The following is a 27,106-nucleotide window of genomic DNA, read 5'->3' on the forward strand; positions in this document are numbered from 1 at the left end:
CAGTCGAGATTGGATTTCAAATTCCTATTTTGTTTTGCCAATTATTTGCCGCGACCTAAATCACATATTTGCCATGATGGCCTCGAAATGACGTCGATTTTTGCGAATATATAACTGTCGTACACGTTGAAACAAACAAATGTTGTACCCATGCAGCAAATTACCTTATAATTGGTGTTTAAGACACAAGACGTTGTTTGTGAAGCGTTTTACAGTTTTCATGATTTAGATTGAAACGTTTCGCCAACACGATAATGATGCGGCATGTTGCGATTTAAAGGCAATAATGTACTTTTGGCTTTGTTCTTTGATGTAAATTACTTTAATACAGGTTACGGGAGATAACCAGCCTCCCCTGTCACAAAAATATACACATAGTGTTTTTTCTATGTTCTTTAAGGTTAGCGCTTACTATTCAAATAAGTAAAACCAACCTGGACAGCATGTAATAAAATCCCACAACATAACATAAAATCCATTATTAACAGCGTCATGGCAAATACAGCGTTTGGCGCTTATCAATTGATCGATGCCTATGATTTTGCTCAGTGCTTGTTGGTGTAAATACGGCAAGTATGACGAATTGCGAAGAAAAAGGTGCGGAGTTTATAGATAACCTAATATTGTTAACGCGCCATTTGTTCTTTTGATTTAATTTTATAAAAGTGTGCTATTCACTTTGTCAATGTAATAATTTTATCCTGTTGTAGCAGTTTTTTATTACGGTAATTATAAGGTAAAGCGTCGCAAAATCCTCTACATGTCACGAAATCGTCATGAAAATCTCAAATCTGATAAGCAGGGAAAACTTAAATGTTTCGTAATACACGATAAAGCATGCATTGCACCAGTAGAGGTAAAACAATGTCTAAGACGTAATAAGAATATCAAAGCCCGTTCAGAAGTAGATATCATTGAACGTTTGGAATAACTCTTTATTCAATGAATATGATACCTATTCTGTACGGGCTTTTATATTCTTATTACGTCTTACTACAAACTCCAACCATTATGCTCCAAAATGGGTGTCTAATTCTTTCCCCTCCACCCAGAGCAAAAAACACGTTGTCATCGTCAACATACAAACCGGTTTAACTAATTAAAAACGTGATGCACGCTTGCGCAATAACTGATTGGCATTGGTTCGATTGATCGGCGTCAACATTCGCAATTGGTTTTGCGGCGAAACTTGAGTAAGATTGCCATGGAGAGTTTGTGCCGTTCGGCTTAAAAAACAAAACCCCGACAGTAGCGGCATTCTGGCGATTGACTCACCTCGCGCGAAGGACCGGGTCGAGCCGTACCTGAGCTCCAATGGATTAGTCCCGAGGTTTCCGGTGAAGAGCTCCAATCGAGAGGTTTGCGAAGTGACTCAAGGCCCGCGTCCAACTTTCGCCGCGATTCGGTTTCCTTGTTCTCGAGACTTCATTGTGGCCGCTTTAGCCTGCAAAAAGAGCCTGGCCCCCTTTTTTGAGCCACAAATTTAAACTTCTTAAAAGTATATCGCTCTTTTGCTAATCAGAGCGACCACGTAAACTGACAAATGTTGCATACTATGTTAAGCACTTTGAAAAAACATTGCGATATCAGAGGCGTACAATACTGTATGAAAGTAAACTATATTGAGAAAGTCAGTTTGTTGCGTAACTGGCCCACAACGGGCTGGTATAAAGACGTGAATGCGCGGTGGAAAAGGGGGACACAGACGCTTTTCGAGGCGGCCGCGTATACAGCGGCCTAAATAGCGACCGCCAATTGGCCGCAGGTATGCACGATTGAAATCAGATCGGGTTAGATTTTACTTCAGTAAAACCTTTCGGGACTGGTAGGCTACAGCTCTTGAAGAGAAATTGTAGTTTGATTTTAATTTTTTTTTTAACCACTGCGCAATTTTTCCTTCCATCTACGGGCAATCTTGGACCGTTTTATGTTCCTCCCACATTGCTCTGATGCCTTACCGATCTTGCTTAAATAGAGGAATCGAGTACGCAAATACGCGCAATTTTGAACTTTAAGCGTAACGAAACATTTTGTGCATTGAGTCATACGTAATCAGAGTATCAACTGCTAACCGGCCAGATCCGATATTATCGGACATCCGTAATGTGAATCGGGAAAAGATTAATGCGATGGAGATTATCGATGTTGCAATATGGTGAACGAAAAAATTGTTTTAAGGCTGAACAGATTTATGGATGCTTTGTGAAAAGTTACATGTGATTCGACGTTTACACACTGGACAGTTAAAATTCCGAATTTCAAACCTGCTTGAAAATACCAATAAAGCCGATATTCCAGATATAAAATAATTTGAATTCGAGATAACAAATACGTCAGCATCTGTTCCAAACTTGCGAAACGTTTGGCGGATTTTTTCATCTCGCTTCTTTGATGTTGGCGTTGTGCCATCAACCGACGACTAACGAGCAAACAAGCCGTACGTCTGTTACTGGAACTCCAGCGCTGTACTTTCACGCCTCTTGTGCGGCTGCGTGTGTGTTTAGGTGTGGACCCACTTGGCTCGGCGAAGCGGGCACGACAACGGCGTGGTGACGCCTTTTAGAGTTCACGATCGCGGTGCGCCGCTGAGCTTTCATGTCGATCGCCCGTTGCGACCTTTAAGTGTACTACACACGGTTAGAGGATTGTGGCTCGCAACGAAAGTGCCTGTCTTTTTCTTTTGTTGCACTGTCGATTCTACTGGAATTTGGGGAATTCGTTTTCGGCGAAAAACAGTTCGCGCCATCTCGTTTAGATTCGGTGACGCACGACTTCGTGTAGGTATTGTGCTTTCTTGTATTTCGCTCAAAAAGACACACCCGAAAATATTTTGCAACGTTCTAGCGCCCTGTTTTCTTGCATTAATACTCTGACATGGCATCTAGCCCTTCACGCTGGACCGTTAAGTTATTCCGCTAATGCTATACCTTTTTTCAATTTTCCCGAAAAATATAGTTTGACCTTAAGTCCTTTGCAACACTTAACTATAAATATTGCTGCGTCGACAAGAATGTCAAACACTATTTGAATAACGACAAAAAACAAATAAATCCCCACTTGTATTTTTTCGTTATTGTCGTTCGTGCGATTACTCGACTTTAATGTAACTAAATCAAAGGGATTTTCAGTCAAAAATGTTACACTTTGAAAGTTAAAATACGTCAATCCAAATACCGTAATTTGTTTCTATTTTTTGGAGCATAATGGTTGGAGGTTGTAGTAAGACGTAATAAGAATATCAAAGCCCATACAGAAGTAGGTATCATCTTGAACGTTTCGAATAACTCTTTATTCATTTTCAACGTATCTTTATTCATTTTCAACTTTATTCATTTTTCAACATAGCTATGTTGAAAATGAATAAAGAGTTATTCGAAACGTTCAAAATGATACCTACTTCTGTATGGGCTTTGATATTCTTATTATGTTTCTATTTTAATATTAATCTGGTGTGCGTGTTTTCACTGTTACCAATGTACACTTTGAAACGAACAAGTGGTTGCGTCGGAAATTCAATTTTACATTTGTTCTATACGTAAAGTCGAGATTCGCGTCGTGGAGGATTTTGTTGCATCATGCTGTTAGCGGTCTTGGTGGGAAACCAGTTCATTTTTTCATCCACATGCTCACCTTTATCCGGAAATTCAGCAAACGGTTTTCTGCGCTCCAATTGTTGGCAAGAAGCGCAGCAATCGAATCCGAAGCCAACAAAATGAGTTTGACAAGCGGCTTGCACGTTGCCAATCTTGCCTGATCAACGGCTCGATGCTCTTGCAAAAGGCAAGCCGCATGTGTTACATATAGCGCCTGATTTAAGTCAATGCGCGCAATAGGCGGTCTCAAATCCCCGCGGGCCTGGCCCAGCGCCGTGTGGTCTCCGGCCGGTCGCTCTTGTTTTGTCCCGCCAAATGGCGTTGTCTGTGTATTCGAATCAGCCGTGAACATCACAATTCCCCGGACGGATTCCGATTTTGGCCGGGTACGTTGTTGTGCCGCGAGTGATGCGCGTTGACGGTGGATGCGGGTTTGCCTATTTGGCGGAAATTTTGCCAGGCTTGCGAATCGCGCGCACGATGAAGGTCAAGCCGGGCCAGGAAAGTGTGGATATACGCAGTTGCACGCGCCTGTCCATATGCCGAGGATAAACGGACGGAAACTGGGAATGCCGGATTTAGCCGATCGAAGCCTAAAACCAATACCAATTTATGGGATCGGTAATTGTCCGAATCTAGAGTGCTATCTCTACTTTTCAAACATACTGTTTTCTGCACTCTTTTTTGTGCAATCTGTTCAGTATGCCTTAACTAGCAGGTATACAAACATCAACCTTTAAACATTTTGACAAAATTACAAAACCAAAGAAGGTTTAAATAAAAGAGTTTGTTATATACTAGCACTATATTAAACGACTTTGTCTTGCAACGTTAACCTCAAATAAACGATACGTTCATTACAGTTGAAAGAATAATTAGGACAGTGGTACACCTGTAGACCTACCCCACCGTGTATATTAGTGGAAAACATTCATGTTACGTCGACCTTACTTGGCTTAAGAACTATGCACCACAATATTTCTCCCTACTCCAGAAATTTATGATCTTTATTGAAGTGTTTGGATTCCAGGTAACCAGATCCGACCTATCTCGCTTTAGCATCTGTTCAGCAGCTGTTCGATAATTACTTCGTGTTTTTTTTGCATAATTTACATTACTTTTAGCCGGCGAGCGGATTCATCAGCAGGTTCCATTTCGTTGATTCTCAGGAGGGGGGTCGTATTATTAGACTGCGCTGCATTTTCTCAATACCGTCTTTTTAAAGGCATTAATACTCTGTTTGTCGAAAAATTATAGGATGGCTTTGTAATTTGGATCAATTTGTCATGTGAGGGTTGTTTGTTTAAAAAAATGTATGAAAAAATCGAAATGAAATGGTCCTAATAATAAAGCCCAATAAGTATAAACGATACATCAGTGCATGTGCTTGGAGGATATCTAGCATTGTCGAATTTGTGACAAAAAACCTTCTGCTGAAAAAAGTTGTCGGGTAAAAATGTCACGTTGGTTACTTGCTGCTAAACAAGTGCTGAGCCAACAATCGTCGAATGAAATTCGCGTCAACGTCAATGAACGCTATCAAGAAACATGCGAAATCACAAAACGTCAAACATCGATGCGGTCTTACTAGTCGGACGGGCATAATGTAAACAGTAGTAGCGTCGTAAAGTATGATTAATGGGCCTCGTTAAAAAGGCAGGGGTAGAGTTTATCCGTTTAGAAGTGGGGGTTTTATTGCTTTGTGAATACTTTTTAAAAGCATAAATTATTTTTTTTTAAATAGTTTTTTGAAGAAAGTTAGATGAAAATTCTAAATTAACTGCAAATGGCTTGTATAAAATTATTATCTTTTAAAAATAATTTATTTTTTGCGTAAAATCAAAATTAGAACGGCGTTTGGTTTTAATGCAACTAAGTAAAAATATAAATTCCATAATTTTCAAGCTTTATATTGCCTCATACAAGCATGATCGCAGCTACAAATTGAAAGAGCTTAATATCATCCAAGATAAACAAGCATTTTGCCTAAACTTCAAATCTGAATCGCTCAAAAACGATAAAAGGAGTTGCCTGGAGGCTATTTTTACGTGATGACCTCTTGCCAGAAAATCGCGAAATAAACGTCATTTTGCCTCGACCTAATGGCTTTTCTTGCCGTTGGTCGTAAGTTTGTTATTTACATCGTTATAGATGGTGTTGTTTGCCAACCGCCAATGACAAACAAGGGTAACATTATATATATATTATAAGATGTGGTTTACTTACAGTTACACTGAATAAGGAAAGATTACGTAAGTCCATTAAAAAGCTTGCCACATTTTATGATCTGAATTGTTTGCATATATTGACTCCAAAGTAGCCTATTTATCGACTATGCAACAGATAAATAGGAACTGTTTGAAAGCTAAAATTTAAAGGTCAGAATTAAAAGCATTAAATTAACAATAACATACAAATATCAACTACCTATTATTATCAGTTTGCGTATATGTAAGTATTGACAACATTCCCCTTAAAGCCTCAGTCCAGGGTTGGACAAATATTGTTTTTACAGCGGACTGCATAAAAAGAGAAAATTGTGTTGCGAGCCAGGTCAAATAACGATCTCCACTCAAAATATGACGTTACATTGTAAGTCTATGCAACAAGTTGGACAAAAAAAAACTGTTGTAACGTTTGGAGTTGTGGTTACAATCGAATTTTAAAGAAAAGGTGCCAGCAAGGCGTCGCAATCGGTTTAAAATTAGATTTAGAGGGAGACATGACACATTAAGCAGAGATGAAAGCAAAACACTTGAAAATGGCACTAACTTACTTTGCTTGAACAATGTGAATCAGGGTGTTATAAAAGATTTAAAAAGAACATTTATAGTACATTTTGTTCGTATTTTAAAGGCGGAAAACATTCGACCGAAGCGCAAAAATGTATCTATGGATTAAGTTAACAAAACTTTTATTTAAAAGAGTGTCACAGTACAGAGGGCGCATTTTTCCTGTAAAGATGCCTGAAAATGCGTACGATATACCACATAGACACAAGGTATTCGCGATTTCGCAAAAAAAGTTACAAAAAAGTATTACAGAAGTAAAGTTTGGGGCGGCATGCCTGTATCAGTTGAGTTTTAATTACATGCCTTCTTGACTTCTTCATGTTTTTTTTTTTTGAAAACAATGTAAGATTTTCAATAGAAAAAGAGTGGCCCAAATAACTGATAAAATATTCATACTTTTATTTTGCAAACGTTTCGGCAAGTGCTTATGCCATCATCAGTCTTTCATCAGTTATTTGGGCCACTCTTTTTCTATTGAAGATTATGAACAGATCCGTGTTTAGTGTTCCAATGTAAGATTGTGTCTTGAAAAAACAGTGTAGGATAGAGTAACATTTTCTTGAAAAACAGTAGGATATAGTCGCAGATGCATTCTCAAATTAACGCAGAAAATACCTAGAAAAAAAGTTTCAAGAAAATTAAACAGCGGGCCAGATTAAATGGCTTAGCGGGTCGGATCCGGCCCGTGGTCCGTATTTTGTCCAGGTCTGGCCTAATCCGTCCACAATGTACACAATGTACAACGCCGATGTTTTTTCCCCATTTTAGACTTATTTAGCTACAACATAAAATGCAGGTTTCGAAACTTACCTCCAACGAACTACCTGGCATTTGAAAAACGCCTGTCAAACTGTAGCGAAAGCTCTCTGTTGTGGTAAATTGCCTGTCAGAAAAAAAGTCATACCCAACTATTATCAAGTGCCTTTTGTTACACGACTTACTTCTACTCTGATGCCTTTTATATTGCCGACAATTGTCTTCAGAGAAATGGTGGCGAAATTGTGTATTATGAAATGCGCTTATAGGCGGATTAATGCGCCGCCGTGTTCTCGCTATTTAGTGGCAGTACCGCACTGGCAATACGAGCAACTGTATATGCGAAAACGGATTTTACCGTAATCCCAAGTAAATTTAGTTTGTGTTTTTTTAATTCCAGCGAAACCATGTTTGCGATTATTCTATAGTGAAGAGTAAAACATATATGACGTGCTGATATATTTGTGAAACTTGTTCCGGTTACCTCTTTAAAATGTTGTGAGTTAAACATTTTGTTTGGAGCTAAGAAACCCACACAGTCACATTTTATTTTTAATGTAGCTAATGCTGAAAGTTGTTCTATCGTAAAAACAGTTACAACCTTTTCGATCTGTTCATGCCTAACAACCGCATATCTTAAGGAATGCTGCTCCCGAGAGGCGACAAACATCGATAATCTGTTTACTTTCCCAACGCACAGATATGTCTTTACGTGAAGTAAGAGTTCCCCAATGTTGCACACCGTTGCGAATAAGAAAAACATACAGACTTTTATGACAAACAATGTATAGTGTTCAATAATATGACGAATGATACCACGAATTTAATTGTTTACTATCGGTTTTCAACAACACTAATTGAGTTCGTTTGCAAAAAAAATACTCGGGAAGTATTTGAATTCAGCTGGTTCGCACCAAATATCGTGAGAAACGAGCATTTTCTTCATCTCAAAGTTCCGCTAAATCGTTGTTATCGTTGTAATTTCACCTAAGTGTTTATATCTGGAAAGCTCTGAGTTATGTGTGTATCTTCAAAATTCGTCGAATCTGTTGATACATATGCTGACTTATCGCTCTTATCGTCGTTGAACACATGTAGCTTTGAACCCGCATTACACAGTTAACATCAGTGTCAACAGCAGTTTGCCAACAGCAGTTTGCCAACAGACACGCCCCTGGTGGCATGCCGACATCATGCTCTGCACTTCCGCTATATCAAATGTGTTTGACATGCCACCTTCCAAATGCACATGATGCAATGAGGAGGGAGACATTAACACCGTGTGACAAAATGAAAAAATCTTGTATTCCTAATCTAGTGCTGCGAGCAAAAAATGTAACTGAGGTTGAAACGGAATTTGTTTTTTTGTAGTTATATTGCGAAATAAATACTAGCAGCCACAGTACGCTGATGCTTTTGCGCTGGTGCATCACAATGTACAGGATAATATTTGATCAAATGCACGACCTATTTCTGTATGTCATGATTTACCGTGGCCTTTTCACGCAGCGATTTCTCACAAATAAATCTACTCTAATGACTCCACGAAAAAAACGTTAACAAGGTACTTGACCAGCTGTGTCTAGTCACATACTCAGCTTGGTTGATTGCAGATGAAAACAGCATATTGTTTGATCGCAACAAGAAGAAAAATTTGTATATAACGACTCTCTAATTACCAAAACACTACATATTAACAGAAACAACGTGTCGAAAAACGACTTTATAATATATGAGTCCCCAAAACCCCACACAGCACGACAGATACAAATGCCCTGGCATTACGTCATCCAACACATAAGTGAGCTTGTTCGATGTGTAGCGATGATATTAATGATTTTTTCATCGCCTGTGCGCCGAGCTGATACTCAAATCTTCGCTAATCTCTCGTGTTTCCGAAAACACGCGCGCTGTGTTTAATGACGTCATAGGCATTTGACAAAATCAGCTGCGGACAAACAGCGTGATCCACAAGCGTTGAAATCAAATCAACGATTTGTAGTTCTTATAGCGGCTTTAGTTAATCAGCTTAATGTTTGTTTTTTTGTTTTGACGCAACGCTAATTTTTATTGTTCTCATATACAAAATCGTCATGTCTTTAGCTATAGGTAAATAGCGGTGTAATGATTTTTCAAATGTTTTTTACTAGCTTTTTAAACTTACGGCAAATAACATCAGTCCATCAGCCGCTGAAAACCGACAAAAAACATACCACCCCGGTGTTCTCGAAAACGTCAAAAATTGAGCCACTATATGCGTTCGCTGGTTCTCGCAGTGGTTACCCGCGGGTTTATAGAGTAAAGTCGCTCGCTCGTGGGGCTGAGGTCAGGTTTAATCGGTTCAGGATATAAATGCAACCGCTGTTCTACCGTGTCAATCTTCATGTCGGTGCGATAAGCAAGCCACAGCTGATAATTCCGACAGAGGTTCCCACGAGTCGAACATTCGCGCGAAGTGATTAGGATTGGGAAATTGACGGCTTTTCAGGGTACTATTCCATGGATCAACCCAACTCCCGATTTTTTTTTGTATTGCGCTGCAACAACAAAATAGAAAGAAGGACGACAGCCCAACTTCCGAATCGCACAGACTTTTTACCACTACTGAAACATCTCTTCGCCATTTACTTGGTACAAGAAATGATTTAGAATTAGCAAAAGCTTTTTAACATATTTTCATACTCTCGTATTAATCTATCCAAACAAGGCATTTGTCTGTCTATCATTCATTTAAGTTGTTAGGCATATTTTTAAAGCGGGGGGATTTTTTGAAAACACGCCCCCGTTTTAATAATATGCTCGGTAGCCACAAACCACATAAGCTTTTACTATTGCTATCAATGTAAAATAATCTGCGTTATTCAGGTCGTGATTTAGATAAATATAACCGCCGTTTGATTTGGTTGAATCGTCGATTAATAGTTTTATAATAGTTAGATTTATCAAGATTGGTTCTGTACAAAATTTCTCTAAAACGTGAAAACATGCAGAATCCATGTAAAGAGATGCCTATAATTGAATTCCGGCTTATTTATGATATTGTCTTGAGTTTTGTTCGCTTCCAAAATGTTCGGTATGAGACAATCGTTTTTTAAAGCTTCGATGTCAGACTTACGTTTGGTAATTGGATTGCCGCGAAAAAGGTTTGAAGAAACACCAAGCTAAGCGTGAGGTTTGGCATATAATTGGGTAATTAAAAATTTCTAGCATTCGTTTTTTATGTTATAATTTCGAAATGAATTAGGTGAGTTATGAATTGCCCGATACAATGATTCTTGTTACCGTTCTATAATATACCATTCCACCCAGTGCATTTACTGTTACATTCGGGCCATTGTAACTTAACATAATATAGAAAATGACAAAACAAGATTAATACCACCGACAATAATAGATCAAGTGATTAAAAATAAAAGAATATGAATTCGTCCCGACAAAAACTAGATTGCAAATAGATATTCGTGTTCATCCAATCTTAATATTATATAAATTTTTCGTCAAATTTAAGAACCCCTGTTTCAAAGCCATGTCTTACAACTATATCCAAAAAGCAGGACTGATGTAAATACGTGTACGGATATAAAGTGCGTTGTTTGGGCAAAGGGCAAATCTGAAATCAATTTAGACCGGCATTAGATTTTTCCTTTAGATAACTCCACTTTTGTACAGCTTGTTACAAATTTAGTGCAGCTGTAGCCTTCTTACAGATCCAGTTTTAAGATAGCGAGTTTCTCGCCTTTTTTGTCACATCTTTCGGCCGGCCTGTGCGCTTGTTTCCTTTCCAAATCAGCTTAAAGACCTCGGTCGCATCTCACCCGACCGGAGCACAATAGAAAAGCCTGCTGTTTATTTTGTAAGCAAATCCCTCGTTTACCCTTTGCAAGTGAACCACCTCGAAATGTTTGCTTTGTGGCGATTTTTTTCACTGACACTGCACGCTCGAAAAGACCAAGGGAGGTCGTAGAGGCCCAACGGATTTATTTCAAAAATAAAAATATTACGTTTGTTCGTTTACTTTACTATAGAACACCTTTGAAAGTATGATGCACGGTTTAGTTCAAATTCTTAGATATGAATCTACATAAAATAACGCAATTGAACTTTAAAATGTGACAACCTGCAAAATAGACGTTTTACTCAGTATGACTTCACTTTAGTTTTCAATAAATGCTTGACCTTATTGTTTACACACGTGTAAATAGCTTATCCGGTATTGTTGGTAATCAGAAAGCTGTTTTACAGGTTTTCGATAACATGTTAAAGAATGCGTGTGGTAGTTTTGAAACCCGTCAAAGCACAGCAGATGATAACATTGGTCACAACACAGTCAAAAAACTGTCGGACATTTGCATAAAAATCTATTTTTTTGTATTTTTGACCTTCGGCATTTTATTTCTATCGTCTTACGGACGGTTATTGTAAAGGATTTTATTGCTCACTTATTCTATTTTATGTCAGTTTCGACAAGCCTAAATCTCAGCTGTGGTCAAGTGTTAAGTGCTAAATAACAGAATAACAGCATGGTATGTTTTCGTTCAATTAAATAAAAACACTAAATGTTTTTTAATAATTTTTCTAAGCAACTCCAGAACTTCGTGAGTAATTGAGAAAACCGATTAACGTTTAGACGGCCCTTTGTTAGAAATGACAAACATATCTCCGAAAACGTTGCACCGGTAATACCCCAAGACATATACTATCCCGGGGTGCTTATCTGCCAGTGTTCAAATGTGATCCACTCAGTCCAAAACTTTTATTTTGATTTTTTGAGGGGCTTATATTCCTTGCAACTGTGCGTTTAAAATGCTATATTTTTAACTGTTTTTTATGTCTGGAAATGAACTACCACATACCCTCATTCGCTACATTTTATTAATCTGTGATACTGATTGAAATCTACAATAATGACACTTTTCCCCACGGGATATGACTCTTTTTTAATAAACAAATTACCCCACTGTTTAGTCTGTTTGAGTGAGTGAGTGAGTGTTTGGGATATGAGTGTTTAACTTGAATTTTCCATCATAATGACGTCATACTTCATACATAACGCAGACAATGGCGCGTCATTTCGATTTAGCGAAATCTGGCGCCCTAATCCAAGTTGGGGCGACGCCACGAAAACTTAAGCTTAACTTCCGAAGGACGGGCATTGATAGATGTTGTGGGATTTCGAGGTTAGGCCCGCCGAAAATGCGTGCTTTTGTGCATTGGCGATTGATTTTCTTCTGTGTGTTGAAGTCGGTGAATTATGGCCTTTCGACACGCTTTGAAAGCCTTTTGTGCGTTCGCTTTCCGTTAAGCTCAAGGCAATTCAATACAGTTTTGTTGAAGTGGCTTTCCAAACTTCCTGTTTGTGTATTGAGGTTGTTCGCAAGTTGTTTTTTTTACCAAAGCAGAACAAAAACAATATGTCCAAAACTTTTTTTCGGGGCACATAATAAACATCCTGAACTTAAACCAAATAAACTGCCTAATTTGATGCGATACACGTTGTTTCATATGTTAATGCTTTTTAGCATTAGATTGGGTTGTAAATTAGGTGGGAAAATAACTCCGGTTCACCCCATTGAAAAAATAGGTTAGTTCACTTGCTCCGTCAGTTGCTTTCTATAAGAAGAAAACACCACCCCTGTCACTGAAAAATGGATGTTATCTATTTTGGCGATTTCAACGAAGAAAAATAAACTTGGGGTAAACGTTTTCGCCATTTCGTACATAAAAGTGCACTTACACAGGATGTAAAATGTTTGTCAAATAGTGATACGTCTAATGGCCACAACTTTTATTTCGAAATTTCCCATAACCAGATTGAATAAAAAGGATGTATTACCAACAAATACAAAAATAACACGGTTAGAAAACAATGCAAAAACCTCTACTTATTCGTAATTGGTTTGCTGTCAACTAGATAGCTCTCTCTTCAAATTTTTGGACAATAGTTAAAAGTCCAATGCAGGTATAACTACCGCTTGGGAAATTTGAAATAAGCACCAATCTAGTGTTTTAAATTCATTAATCCATCGACAGCTAGCGAATTTTGTTAACTTAACAGATGTATTTATGTGTAAAGCGCACCAACAAAAAAATGCTTTTAATAAACCACAAATTGGTATAGTTTTCTGTTAGAAAATTGTTTGATCAACCGGTCTTATCGATTTTTATAGAGCATTTTTGTTCTGTTTTCTCCCATACAACCTTCGCGAGTCAAAAGATGTGTCAAGCTTTCGGATAATACACAGTATAATTTATGTTGTTTTCCTTTTCGGCGGTTTTCTATCAAAACAGTACCTCGCCAAAACAGCTGGCGCCGGTAGACTTCTTAACTAAGCTTGAGGAAATTTGCGCGTAAGTTACAAGTCAATCACCTGACAGGGAGTCGCTTTGGATTTTGCCGAATTCGGTTCAGTTTTTCCCGGAAAAGATTCAAGCTACTTGTTGTGGTGTGGCGGTTCAAGCTGCTCAGCAGACACTTCGTCTGGTTTAAATGCTTTAAACTTTATCCCATGTACACTCAGCAGTGTTTTTATCGTTTAGTTTAGTTAACTTAATACCATCGCGCCATGGGCGTAACTCTATAGCTATTCGACTAATCGTCATGTTTCCCCAAGCTATTCGAAATAAAATTACACCCCGGGCTTGAGATAATTTCTCGCAACAAAACAAACAGCAAATTGTGTACACCTTGTGTATAAGAAAACTCTGCCGAAAAATACATTTATTTCCTTAAAACTGAATAGTCTCATAAATGTCACACAATACTACCGATTGTCAGATTTCGCCTCCTCTCTGTTTGATAGCGGCCAAGTCGTTGAAATGATTCGTATGTTGTCACCTATAGCGTTAGATTAAAAACCATCTTGGGAGTTTACTTTGGTGTTGCTATACTGTCGGCGGTTGTTTGTTACGAGACAATAGCGACCTTGTTGCTACAAACTTGTATTTGAGGTCTTTGTCTTCTTTCAGTCTCTTTGACTTCCGACGCTTGGCACGTTTACTAGCAGACTTGAAAAAGGTCCAACGAGATGCCGAAGTTAATATTTTCATCAACCTAAATCGTTATATTTAAAATGCAAAATCACTCAAAAGTTATTTAGTGACTAAAGCTATTCATTGACAAATAAAGTTAAAAAACATATCAGACTTAGTTCAAAAGCTTTGTCGGAATAAAATCAAATATAAACTTTCATTAGAATTTCAAAAGATTGCTATTTAAAAACGTTAACCAATTTACAGTTTATAAGTTACACTGAAAAATAAAATTTTAAATACAGTTGAGTCATTTGTTTTTCAAAGAAGCGAGTCTCGGTTCAGTGCCGCTTAAACCGATCCCAAACGAGTTTCAAAGCAAAAAAACAAAATTTGTTTCTTGTGGTTTATTATTGGATTAACGAAATCTGGCCTCAAACAAACTTTACCGCACCAGAACCGCTCGAATCGTTGTAGATAGAATGAGAAAAACAAATCATGTTTCTAGGAATTGTTGTTATAATTTGTTGTGGTAAAGTTTTCTAAAAACCTATTTTAGCCAAAAAGCCACCAATGTTTGTTACAGAAGAACATTGCTCAGTCATAAGGGTGTCGCAAAGGGCGCCTTTAATGGTCGTAGGCGTCTATGTTACATTTATACGCGAAAATTCAGTTAAATTTTTACGACTGAATTATCTTCAGAGAGTTGAAAATGAATAAAGAGTTATTCCAAACGTTCAAAATGATATATACTTTTGTATGAGCTTTGATATTGTTATTACATCTTCAGACGTTCAGTGAGATCACATTCAAAATAATTTATATAACTTTAACGAGGTTGATCACGGTCTACGTTTTCGCTTTTATTTAGATTTCACCCACTTAAAAATCCCTGGTATATAAAAAAGGGGCGGTCGGGTGGAACAGAACGTAGATTTAATATCCTATTGATTTGAATGGCTTGATATGATGCACTTATGCGCCCCACAGATTCCCATGGGTCCGCCATTCTTCCCCATGAGTAGAGAACCGCGAGGTCCCACGACGATTTATTTCACTCTCTCAAGCCGCGTGTTTGACCCTGGCCCCCGGCTGCCGCACCCTCTTGACTGTCGCACCCGGCGCGGCGGCACACCGCTTGTACTGGCCTGCGAAATAAGAGCCTTAATGCGTTTGAGCTGGAATAATTGCAGCGGTACAAACTTCGATGACAATGTGGTGATATATTAGTATGGAATAAATGAACGCGTAAAAAAGAAGCAGCATTGGTTTAGAAATACATTATTTTAGCACATTTGACCAAATTTTGTGCAATATAATTTTAGAATCCGCCAATTCTTTTGCTAGTCAGGATGAAGTTTCTATTAGCAAAATTGTCCGAAATTCATGAAACTAGGATGAAGTTTTTATTAGCAAAATTGTCCGAAATTCATGAAACTAGGATGAAGTTTTTATTAGCAAAAACGTCCCAAATTCATGTATCTAATTTTTGTTTCTCCAATTTTTTCCTTAGTTTGGATGCATTTAGTGGTAGGCCTAACACAAAAAAATGGTAAATGTCATTTAATGATAGAAACACCCAATATGGTCGAATGAGATGGCTTTTGTTCTGCCGTCTATTATATTTATGCCTACTTACCTAATATGGCTCAAATCGGCAGTTTTAGCACTTGGTTAGTTTCGGGCGTAAAATTACAAAACATTCGACCGAGTATCGCCGCCACTTAAATCAGCGATATGTATATCTAAGTATGTCGGGTCTTAAGTTGCCGCGCAAACCACCCAGCCCATTGTGTGGCATGTACGGCACTTGTGAAGACCCTCACCTCAGCTGTATTGGCTTACTCACTCGATACGTCCAGCACAACGTGCTGTCAGTCACGGATGATCGAATGCGGTTGACGCGACAAGATAGATGGATCATATCAAGTGGAGCGCGACACTATTGTTTTAAAGCGGCCGATGAAAGATCCCCAGGAATCGCAGTTATTTGCTGCGGATTTAGTTAAAATGAAACGACAGAACAAAAAAATAGGTTTCGCGTGAAGTTTATTGGTTACGAGAAAAATGTCCTAAAAATTCCTAAACTCAATTTTTTAGTCTGCTAATTTTATGCTGTATCTCCTGTTGCATTAACCATTCAAGTGGTTCACAACCGGGATACCGTTTCTAACGCTTAAGGGTACCAAGAGATATTACAAATGCCTTTGGATTCCAATTTTATTAGAAAGCTTTTTGATACTTTTTTTTATAAATGATTCGAGTGCAATTGACCAAGAATTATTTTTTCTTTCTTGTTTTAAGTTGTTATTGTGACATAACAGTTCACTACTTGCCCAAAATATTGCAAGGTTGGCGCTGACTATTTATATTCTATATGAAGGCTTCCGTAAGCTCCACAAGTTAGAAACGACTGCATTTACCGTTTACAACGAATTTTGTTGTGCAAATTAAACATAGAATCCGACCTATTACTTTCACTAATTGACTACTATTATATTAAGCCATACATTTTCATTTTCTTTCTTTGCAGGAAGCACGTCTGTGTTTCCGAGAGTCCTGGGCTTTTTGGGCTCAGTTCAACGATTCTCAAGAAGATTAAAAGTGAGGAAAAATGCCGAGAGAGAAGATACAAGTACGTCTGTATCGAAAAGTAGGTAATTTTTATAGCAGTTTAACGCGATCAGTTCCCGTTGTAGTTTCTTTTCTTAGTTGTAATATCTTCAGTTTCGACTATTTTGAATTACAGGGTCCGTAAAAAGTTTCCAGGCAAATATTTTATGTTAATTGACTGATAAAATAATATAAGCTGCATCATACTCATGTAACTTAGCTTTAATGATAGTATGAATCATTTTTTATACAGTTGGTAGCAGGGATATAAGGTATCAGTTTAAAACAGTTTGTTAGTCCAAGTTTGAATCGAACCGAGAAAAGTAGGTCTCCGGCCTAAGTACTGGACTCTGATTTTTCGAAGTTCCACTTCTTTTCCGCAGCCTTACATTTAATCCGTCTTATAGTAATTAAAATAGAGAAGCTATACAGCAGTGGGCCTTTAGGGTTGTAATTCACCTCACCCTCCCACAAGGTTATAAAATACTCCACCTAACTTTATTGAGTGCCGATTCATTTCCGCAGCCCTATTTAGTAGTTTGTATGGGGACTTGGAAGTTTTTTTACATTTCCTTCTTTTAAATATTGACCGGGTTCTCCATTATTGCAAGGAAGTGGTCGGGTTCACCAAGTACAAAATTCAATCAAACTATGAGACCCCTTGTGATTTAGATTTCTTTAAGCAAGAAATAAGCCTAAAAGATAAATCATTCCTGTTATTGCCACAATAAATTTCGCTACCAAATTTTTAATTCTGGAATTCAGCATACAGAAAAAATTCTGATGCTGGACACTGGAGTTAAAAACTTTATCCTTGAAATGTTTTCGCAATGTTACCATTACAAAACATACAAACTTGAAAATTTGCAGGTACGGCTTCGGAGGTCGTCGGCCACGCAAAACGATCACCTACCGCTGCTGCGCCGATTACCACATCAATGAAGAGCGTACGGAATGTCATCCAGGTACATAATTACCGCTTACCAAATCTGTGCACTAGTGTCGCCGCAATTATCCGGTGGGCGGTTGATTGGCCTTTCTTGGTGCCGCGATGCAAAGAGATGTTTGTCGAAAACTTTAAGCATTTGTCGTGTTTGAAGTTTTTTTTGCAAAGCCCAATAAAATTAGAAAACTTGTTGCGCAACCGCTAACTCGACAAAAATGCTTTTCCGTTTTGTCCATGCAGGACAGCAACAAACTTACGTCATTTTAATACCACACTGCCAAACTAATTTGTCACACATTCCTAGTGTAGCTGTTTCTCAATATCCAGCCTACAATATCGCATGAAAACCCTACACTTGTCTTTAAGGAGGGAACAAAACGGTTTACGTAAAGCCTAAAAAGGACGATTACCGCATTTTCTCAAAATTCAAAAATTTTCGTTGCTGCTGGTGGTATTTAAATAAAACTCCCTTTTAGTTTTGCTATAATTTCTTGCGTATTTTGTACGATTTCTGGTTTTCAGACCATGGTTTTGTAGGTTTTACTCCCGTCGCTACTACAAAATTACGTAACCGTGGCGCCACAACGTGTGTGACCGGATTAACTGCGGTCCAAAACACATGATATAGCATAACATATACGCTCCATGGCAGCATCTCATGACCGAGCGTACACAAATAACAGTTCATATTCATCAAAAAATAAGTCTTCTGGTAATCTTTCTGGTAGTTAATTACCAGAAGAGCTGTTTTTTGATTAATATTACTATGCTTGGTAACAACAGTTTATATAACAGTTCATGTTTACCTTTGTTTGTTTCAGTGAACTTTCGTCGGCGATCAGACCTCACAGACCCGGCCTTGGCCACCGTCACCAGAGGGGGATTACCCGAACTTCCCCCCTCGGTCAGTGCACCACCTAACGACGAGAAACTCACTGTGTTCATGCCGAACGACGAAGTCCTTGTGGAAGGTGAATACGCACCAGTTATTTGTTGCACTTACCGCTGTTTGTAGACATATCAAGTAAAAATACGAATAAAAACACTTTTTAGGTGACAGCAGTATTTGTCTTTTTCTAAATCGGAAAATCAGATTGGTCTGTTGGAACTCTTTATACTTTGGCCCCATGAGGCACGGTTTTGCAAGCGTGTCAACATTGCAACACAATTTGTTGTTAAACAGTGCCAGCTGATATTCCAGATGTACTGTACTTGAGTATGCCTAAATGAAACACTTTTAAGCATAACGAGTTAATGGGTGGTGGTAATAGGGGTGTTCAAAGAATTTAAAGGATCTTTATAATGGTCTGCATGGTAACAAGTGATAGAAGACCATTTAGTATTGTTTGTAAATTATTTTCCTTTTAAAACCGTTTGTTCAACAATCTTCCTTGCTTTGTGGTAGCGCTTTCGGCTAAGTCAGAAAATCAATCAAGTGAGACCAATGACGTTCAGGAGTTCCTGGAAAACCACGTGATCCCAAACAAGACGCTACTTTCTACTGATATAAATGACAATCAGATATTTCACGTAAGTTGTCATTAGATTAATAGCTCATGTTACCTACAGATTAGGGCTATAACAGCTATTCAAGCTTTTTTAACTTTAAAATGCATCCCGAAATGCCAACGAAAATATAAAACCATTTAACGTAGAATGAGAAAATAAATAAGTGGAACATTTTTTAAGTTTTAGAAATTATCTTCTGTTTGACATTAAATGTGTATTACTGTGAATTTCGGGAAATATATTACCACTATAGTATAGTTAAATTAATATTACGCCATGGTATAATTTAAGGCGATTTCTGGAAATCCAATCCGGGTCAACTTTTTTGCGTCTGACATCGATGATGACGTTATGACAGTCAATTGCAAGAAGGTGTCGGTCCGTGACGTCGTTAACGAAAACTCGGTAGTTTACTTTATTGATGACATCATCGACCCTGTGGAGGGCAACGCTTGGGACTATTTGCTTTCGGCGGGAAAGGAGTTCTCTCGACTAATTGACGGTGGGCTTCTCACTGAGTAATATATACTATTAGTGTGCAAATTTTAGTTCGATTCAATTTTATTGCTTTAGTCATAATAAATTCTTGTGGATAACGAACTTAACCTCGTATTAAAGAAGAAAATCAAGGGCTTTAAGACGTAAAATAGTTAAAAAGTACTATTTCTAATCGGCGGTATTATATCACGGATGCAAACGGGGGACACACAAAAGGCGCAACAGTTCAAGAGAGCCATTATCATGTCAGATTAAGAGGAAACAGAGTTTCCTAAAAACTCCTTAAACGATTTGTGAATCCGCTGGTTTCTCAAAGTGTTCCGCAGAACATTTGTAGGGGTTTTCTAAAAATGATTTCTGCAAGAAATGACCAGGACATCGTGCGTTAAAACCAAGCTTACCATGTATCAGAACGAACTGATTTCGAGTTTATTTTGTTTAACACATAGTGTAGAAGTTAAAAAAGTCTACTGAATGATTCGCAGTTTTAATATTGGAAGTAATTCGTTTTAGAAAAAAAACGAATATTTTTTTCTGACCCAAATAGCGTTTGCTCAAGCAAAATCTATTACTTTGTTCAGCTTTAAATCGTACGGGATTACGTCACGACCTGACGTCACAAACCAGTTCGATGACGTTGTTTGCTCCTAGCAACGAAGCGTTCGACCGGATGCCAGCTTCCCACAAACACGGCAATTGTTTGAAGGTGGTCATGCGGAACCACCTACTCAACCGTGTCGCTTGCACGCCAGCTGTTGAAGGTGAAATTAAACACGATGGTACTACACGTTTGTGCTGACCTACGGGACAATATTTAATCTTACCTGATTCAATCGACCAACCCAGTAGTCCTAACCACGGGGCGTCGACCAATTATTAGAGTCGAACTTGGCGATCGTATAGAATCCTACCACATTTTCGTCCGGGGGCGTAAATTGTTAACATTACTTGGGTTTGGAGTTAGCGATAGTGTTTGGGTGGGTCAAGTATATTTAAAGTATTTACTCTCCCATGTTTATTCCTTCCTTGCAAACTTGTTTTGTTACCGTAAAAATGTGGTAGGATTTTAGACCAGTGCTGCAAACTTTATTACAATACTTATGTTTTTGCGTAGTTACTGTCTATAACTCTATAGCCTTACGCTTAGCATAAAAAAGTGCTGCAAAAATGGTACGTTGTTTTCCCATTTGCACGACTTTCGTAAAGCTTGGTATAGATTTTTTTTAAGTATTATTTTACCTATTCGTCGGTTTATATTAAATAGGTGAAAAAAAGTAAATACATTTTTTCCGTCATTACCTGAACAAAGTTTGGTAACCCCAGGTGTAAATAAACCGAAGTACATATTATTCGAATAATATTTCCAAAGTTATTATTCGAATCTTTACCTTCACCGAGGTAAAAACACTCATTGCGATTCGTACATAGAAAAATAAAAACTGACATTTTGTGGTCATGTAAGGAAATTCAGGGGTTGTTCTAGGTATATTAGGAAGCCATTTAAATATTTTTGTATCGAGAAGCGTTTAATTCCCGTATATCTTTATTTAGATAATGATTTGTCATTTGGAAAATATCCAAAAAACGTGACTAGGCTACTGAATCATATGGCAAACAGTGTGACGCAATAATTCAAAACTTTTTATCCCTTTGATAAATGCGAAAGTTCGATTTTTAACTCTATTGACGCTACAGTTATTGTTAATGTATACTAGAGTTATCGATCAACACAATCGCTTCATTCTAGTTCACTCCCGCCGCTTTGTGACGAAACAAGGGCAAAACCTCACAATGCGCAGCCACGAAGAAAGGGTTTTCATCCAAGATAAAGCCATAACAAAAAAAGACGTCATGACGTCAAACGCGGTTATCCACGTGATCGAAAAAGTCCTGGAGCCACCATCGAGTGAGTATAATTAAACAGGCAGACCGACAGTGTATTCGGAAACACGACATCTAAAGTGTAAGACCTGATCCAACCAAAATTGAAATAACTCATTAAGAAATTCCTAAAAAAAGTTCCGCAGCCACTTTGTTTCAACTTTTGGTTCGAGTTTTATTTAAATAAAGTATGATTTTAGATTCCTATTGTTAGTGTTTTTCAAGATTACTAAACTGCAAAAGCACGGCTTTCGAAATGCAATATTTACTTTTATTTATCCAACGCCTTTTCCAGTTACATCAGTTTTGGACGTGATGCTCTCTGATTCTCGCCTGTCAGATGCGGTCGAGATTTTGCAATCCGCTGGGATCAATAATGTGCTCACGATACGAAGTAACTTTACTATCGTCGCCCCAACGAACAAGGCGTTCAAGGTGAGTTGAGTTGGGCCTTAAAGTAAAGTAACCAAATGAATGGCCGCGAGGTTCCAGATTTGCAAAAGGTGTTACCTAAGATACGCATGCCAAACCTGCGCCCCGCTGGCTTTATCTGTCGAAAATCGACCGCCTGTAAAATGGAAGAACTTATTTCACATCTGATAACTTTTAGCTGTTTAAAATTAATAAAGCACGTCTCAAGTCAACTTGTTGGCTATCCTAATTCTCCCTAAATAACGATATTAACCGAACGGCAAACATAGGGGTTATTGAAGAATAAAGATGTATTCTAATGTCTATAAACAGTTGTTAACTTACGTAAGTCAATTACTTATATTAAAACATGGGTATTAAAATGTTATATTCTGCACTTATAGCAATCGTGATGCATTTAGGAAAAAATATAGACTGGTGATGAATAAAGATGGGGGAATGGGAAGCCGCACTCTTTTTAGTTGCGCTAAAAGCTTGTAGTTTTTCGTCTCATTGCAATCTATAACAAACAGTACATCCCTAGTGGAAAACTTAAACAAACTAAAGCATGAACAAGTTCGAGTCTGCTGATTTTTCGTAGTTGCCCAACGCGAACGCACTTAGTTAACGGTCTTGCAAATCGGGTAGATTTCCGTGTTTTCTTTACCAGAGTCTACATGTCTGCAGTCTTCCAGCGCCGTCGCAAAATGGGAAACCTTTTTCGCATTAGCAACGTCGCCCCGCGTGACTTTCTTGTGGCATTTCTGCCACTCTTGGCGTTTGCACTGAGAAACCAGATACTCGGGCAAATTAACGCTCCAAATTCACGGCCGTGGCAATCGACTGCAACACGCAGAGCAGAAACTAGCGGTGGCACTGCCAGTAGGCGAAACACGACACTGGGCGGATTCATGCCGGCAAATATAATTCGATTACACCTGTGGGTCCACCGATTTGGCCGCCATGTTTTGTTGATACTAATGCGCCGCCACCCCGATTTTGAGGGGCCTAATTGGAGCGCAACGACACGGTCAAGGATTAAACGGCCCGCCGTTTGCGCCGTGCCTTGTCTGCGGTTAGTTTTGAGTTTTTTTTTAAACAAAATCCACACAAGTGAAATCCAGACGATTCACACGGCCTTAAAGTGTGGTTGGTGAACTGACAGATATACGATAATACAGTAGTTATCCCAAATATGCACTGTTACGCCTATCTGCTTTTATCCCTATTAGAACAACTTTGTTAATGAGCAGATTAAAGTATACCTTACCACGACTTTTTCTTGCCTGATTATCGATGTTGAATGTCTAAACAACCAGTAGCTTTTGCCTTTTATTCAGTAAGAATCGTAATTATTGGTCTTGCCATATTTTTAATATTGCACAAACGTTACAAATGGGACCGTTAGTGTGCTGGAATGTAGCATTTATCAAAAAAATGGCATGTTCGTGATTATGGAATATTTATATTCGCTTATACATGATCTGCTAGCGTATTTGCATGTATCTTACGCACAGATTAAAAAAATTACGAACAAAGAAAAGTAAAAATTGTATAAAATAAACCTTTTATAGGTCGTCGTTACTTAAACCGTTTTTTTACTGATAATTATAACTATATTTTATTTTTTAGAGCAGTTTCTGGCCTTTAAAGTATACATTTTATTGTGATTACTTCGATAACTTTTGGGTAGCAAGTAAAACGATCTGCGGGTTAATCTTTCTGAAAAAACAACTTATCAAAGTCAGGATCAAGAGTTTTATGAAACGTATAGCCAACAAAATTACCTATAGTCTTGCTGTACATTTATTTTCTATACACACACACGCGCAACACTATAGGTAGTACGGTGATGTATCTCCAATCCAATGCCAAATGCATTTTAACCACATTCATTTGTAACTAGTTAAACAATAATTAAGCGTCACTTAATCATTTAACGCAAAAAGTAAAATTTGGCTTGAAAACCTAAAAGCATTTCGTTACACTGTCGGACATACCTAGGAATGACCCTTAAAAATTGAAATAAAACTTTGCCTTTAGAAATTTGGTCGATCCGCCATCATCGAACTTATATCAAACCAAGAGCGTCTGGTCAGGCTTGAGCGCTTTCACGTCTTCCCGGAAGCTGTGACGCTCGCTGACGTCAGATCACGTGACAGCATGACGACCCTGCTGCCTGCCGCTCGGACTCAAGTGGGAAAGTATAAGAGGAACGTCAGGGTCCTTCACAACGGTCGGAAGAGGTTGATACGGAAGAACGCTCTCACGCTTCAATGTGCCAGAATATTGCGACGACCGCGACTCAAGCCTTGTAACGGAGCCGTGCTTGTCGTGGACAGGGTAAGAAAGTAAAGGAAGGATGCTTGGCGGAGTAACTTATAAAAGCACAACAGCTCTCTATTTAAAATGTTTAAATGTTGTGTGCATTCTGCCACAACCACCATGTGTACCCTAAGATAGTGGTGAAAGTTAGCTTGGACGGTCCGTAGCGGTCCGGACCTGGGTTCCGGTAAGATACTTTTTGTCAGGAACGCCGTGCCGGTAAAGAAATGTGCTTCGTTTAAATCATGACATGTCCATTTACCGCCAGGCTATTATCCGCCATCTCCTTGATTATATTTAACCTAAGATTTCAGTGCCATTTTGTACACGCGATTGAACGAAAACTTTAGATTTCCTAAAGTTGTTTTAGACCCCTGTTATGACCTAACTTTGTGACGTCATCTCTGAAATAACTCTGTGACGCCACCACCTAACCTCGCCGCATGGTACTCGATATCCTTAGTTTGAACTATTCTTTCTTGCAGCACAAGGTTAGCACGTACATTTTTTTGCGTTGACTTCGCGATAAGTTCGAGTGTTTCAACACCATAAAAAACAGAAATATAATTTTTCTGTTTCGTTTCCGCTGTTCGCCCGGCTTCATACCACAACTACCTCTTAACGAGCACATTTTATTATTTATTTTACAGGTTCTTCTACCCCCTAGCGGTGACTTACTGGCAGAACTTTCACGATCGCACAAAAGTAACTTTTCTATTATCCTTGGGGCAATACAGAAGTCCGGAATACAAAGAGTTAGTTTTCACAGTTCAGCTTTTTTTTTATGTGACTAACAATATGACAGTACAGAATTTAAGTAGTCCATACCCAGTAGCCCTATACAGCAGGGTTTCCCAAACTTTTTTGGACCACGGACCACTATTTGTAAATCTGTTTTTTCGCGGACCGCAATACAATTAAAGTTAAGTTACTGTACTTAACAAGTAATTCAATGGCAGTATAATTACACAATTAAATTATCCTTTAACTTTACTTCGTTTCTCATTTCTGCCTCACAAAAAACTTTTTACTCACTAATCTTCGCGCAACAAGTAAGATTTACGATACTGGATAGCAAAAGCGTTCGAAATCAAGTTATGAATAACTGTGGCAAATATCTTTAAAAGAGTACGTACTGTACAACGTATATGAGTGACTTTTTAATTTTTTGTCATGTCGTCAAGGACCAGCTGTGCAGTCGTGGCGGACCACAGTTTAGGAAACCCTGCCCTACAGTATAGTATTGAATTTTAAAGTTTTCCTTTCAGCTTTTTCGTCAAAATTTCTCCCCAATATGACGCCGTCGAACCTCAAATAGAAGTTTAAAATGCATAACAATATCAACATGATTTCAAGTCACATTTTAAATTTTAAGCAAGGTGTTCGACCTGACAATGTGCTTGTAATATTTCTAGGAACGAAATACAACGTAAATTATTACACTAGTTTTTGTTCAGTTGTTCAAAACGGAAGGATCGTTTACATTTTTCGCCCCCACGAACAAGGCATTCAAACGCCTTGCGCCGCACGTGTTTCGCGCGCTCATGTCGAAATCACAGCGATTGAGGCAGATCATTAAGCTGCATCTTGTGCGAGGTGAGAAAAATAAGGCAGAAAGAGCCTTTGTGTTAAGTTTTGTATGCTTCAGGTTTTCACAGTGCGAACCCTGCTTGTGGAGTAAGGTGTTCAACCAACTAAAAAAGGTCATTTTGGGGCACTCTATAAAAGGTCATAATTTTGTTAACTTAAGTTTCTTCTCGTTTTGATAACCTTTCACATCCCAACTAAATATCACACTTCTAACATGTTTAAGGGAATAAACAGCCAAATAAGAGAAACCTTATAGGAAACCCACCAGTCGACCTGCAAAAGTTTACGTGCAATCTGGATGTATATACTAACAGGGACATCGGTTATAAAATTAGCGCAATTTACATCGCTGAAAACGCAGCCTAAGTGTAACATGCGTATGTTTCTTTACAAAGTTACAAAAAATGCGTTTTAAAGTTTATTGTGCGACGTTTTCTGTGTCATATACTAATTTATCGAATTTTGTTTCCTACCTCGTTAGGTTCCCATTGTTCCATATCGCTGATGCAGAGGAGTCGTCAGCTTCGCTCTCTGATCGGCTACTCCATCACTTCGTGTCCCAAGAGGAAGCGTTTGATGCTCGGAAGAAGAAGAAAGAGGTTGAGGGCCAGAGTAACTGAAAGCGATCTCCTGGCAACCAACGGCATTCTCTACGGGATTGACAACATCCTACTTCCAAGAAGATTCAGATTATAGAAATGTTTTTACGTTTTCCATATAGGTAAATCTTCTGCATTTTGTAGAGCGTATTTTCTTACCTTTGTATGTCACTTGTTTTTTTCCGTGTTTTCAATTATAATCACTCTGTGAAATTTGTCCCGGGTTAGCGAAGAATAAGTAAACACCCGTTTGTCAGTTGTTTAAATATGACATTGTCTGAGATATTTCTTATTTTAAAAAATAATATTCGTGGTGGATTACAAAGGAATTAATCGATCATTTTCAGTAACCAACGCTCGAAACAATTTTCATCGATTTGCAAAGGGTTTAAGATTACGCAGATCAGCAATCTTATCTTTTGTGGTTAAATATTCTCAAATCATTTTGAAGTGGTTAGAGATTTTCAAATCCAGAAATTCCGCACTTTTTTACCTGTGTTGCCTAACTTTTCGACTAGCGCCGGGCGCTATTTGTTTTGTACATATGTACGTGTTTGTTTTTTCTTTTCGAGAGTTCCCTTTGCTGAACCTATTATAAACCAACTCTTTTATGTTATCTGTAAA

General features: G+C 38.2%; 1 protein-coding gene across 1 annotated transcript in view; it reads left to right on the plus strand.

Moving 5' to 3' along the window:
• LOC146133288 (transforming growth factor-beta-induced protein ig-h3-like) overlaps positions 1-26,733 on the plus strand; it is a 33,191-nt gene extending 6,458 nt beyond the window's left edge. The window contains exons 2-13 of the mRNA XM_083397166.1: positions 16,644-16,763; positions 17,594-17,688; positions 18,491-18,640; positions 19,075-19,199; positions 19,470-19,680; positions 20,258-20,437; positions 21,424-21,582; positions 21,853-21,992; positions 24,012-24,311; positions 24,944-25,048; positions 25,751-25,889; positions 26,365-26,733. Of these exons, the coding sequence (XP_083253292.1) occupies positions 16,644-16,763; positions 17,594-17,688; positions 18,491-18,640; positions 19,075-19,199; positions 19,470-19,680; positions 20,258-20,437; positions 21,424-21,582; positions 21,853-21,992; positions 24,012-24,311; positions 24,944-25,048; positions 25,751-25,889; positions 26,365-26,579 (1,939 nt within the window). The 3' untranslated portion in view covers positions 26,580-26,733. The remainder of the gene's footprint in view (positions 1-16,643; positions 16,764-17,593; positions 17,689-18,490; positions 18,641-19,074; positions 19,200-19,469; positions 19,681-20,257; positions 20,438-21,423; positions 21,583-21,852; positions 21,993-24,011; positions 24,312-24,943; positions 25,049-25,750; positions 25,890-26,364) is intronic.
• Positions 26,734-27,106: the final 373 nt, after the last annotated feature.

The sequence above is a fragment of the Ascidiella aspersa genome, chromosome 9, assembly GCF_963924565.1.
Source record: "Ascidiella aspersa chromosome 9, kaAscAspe10.2, whole genome shotgun sequence".
Classification (NCBI taxonomy): Eukaryota; Metazoa; Chordata; class Ascidiacea; order Phlebobranchia; family Ascidiidae; genus Ascidiella; species Ascidiella aspersa.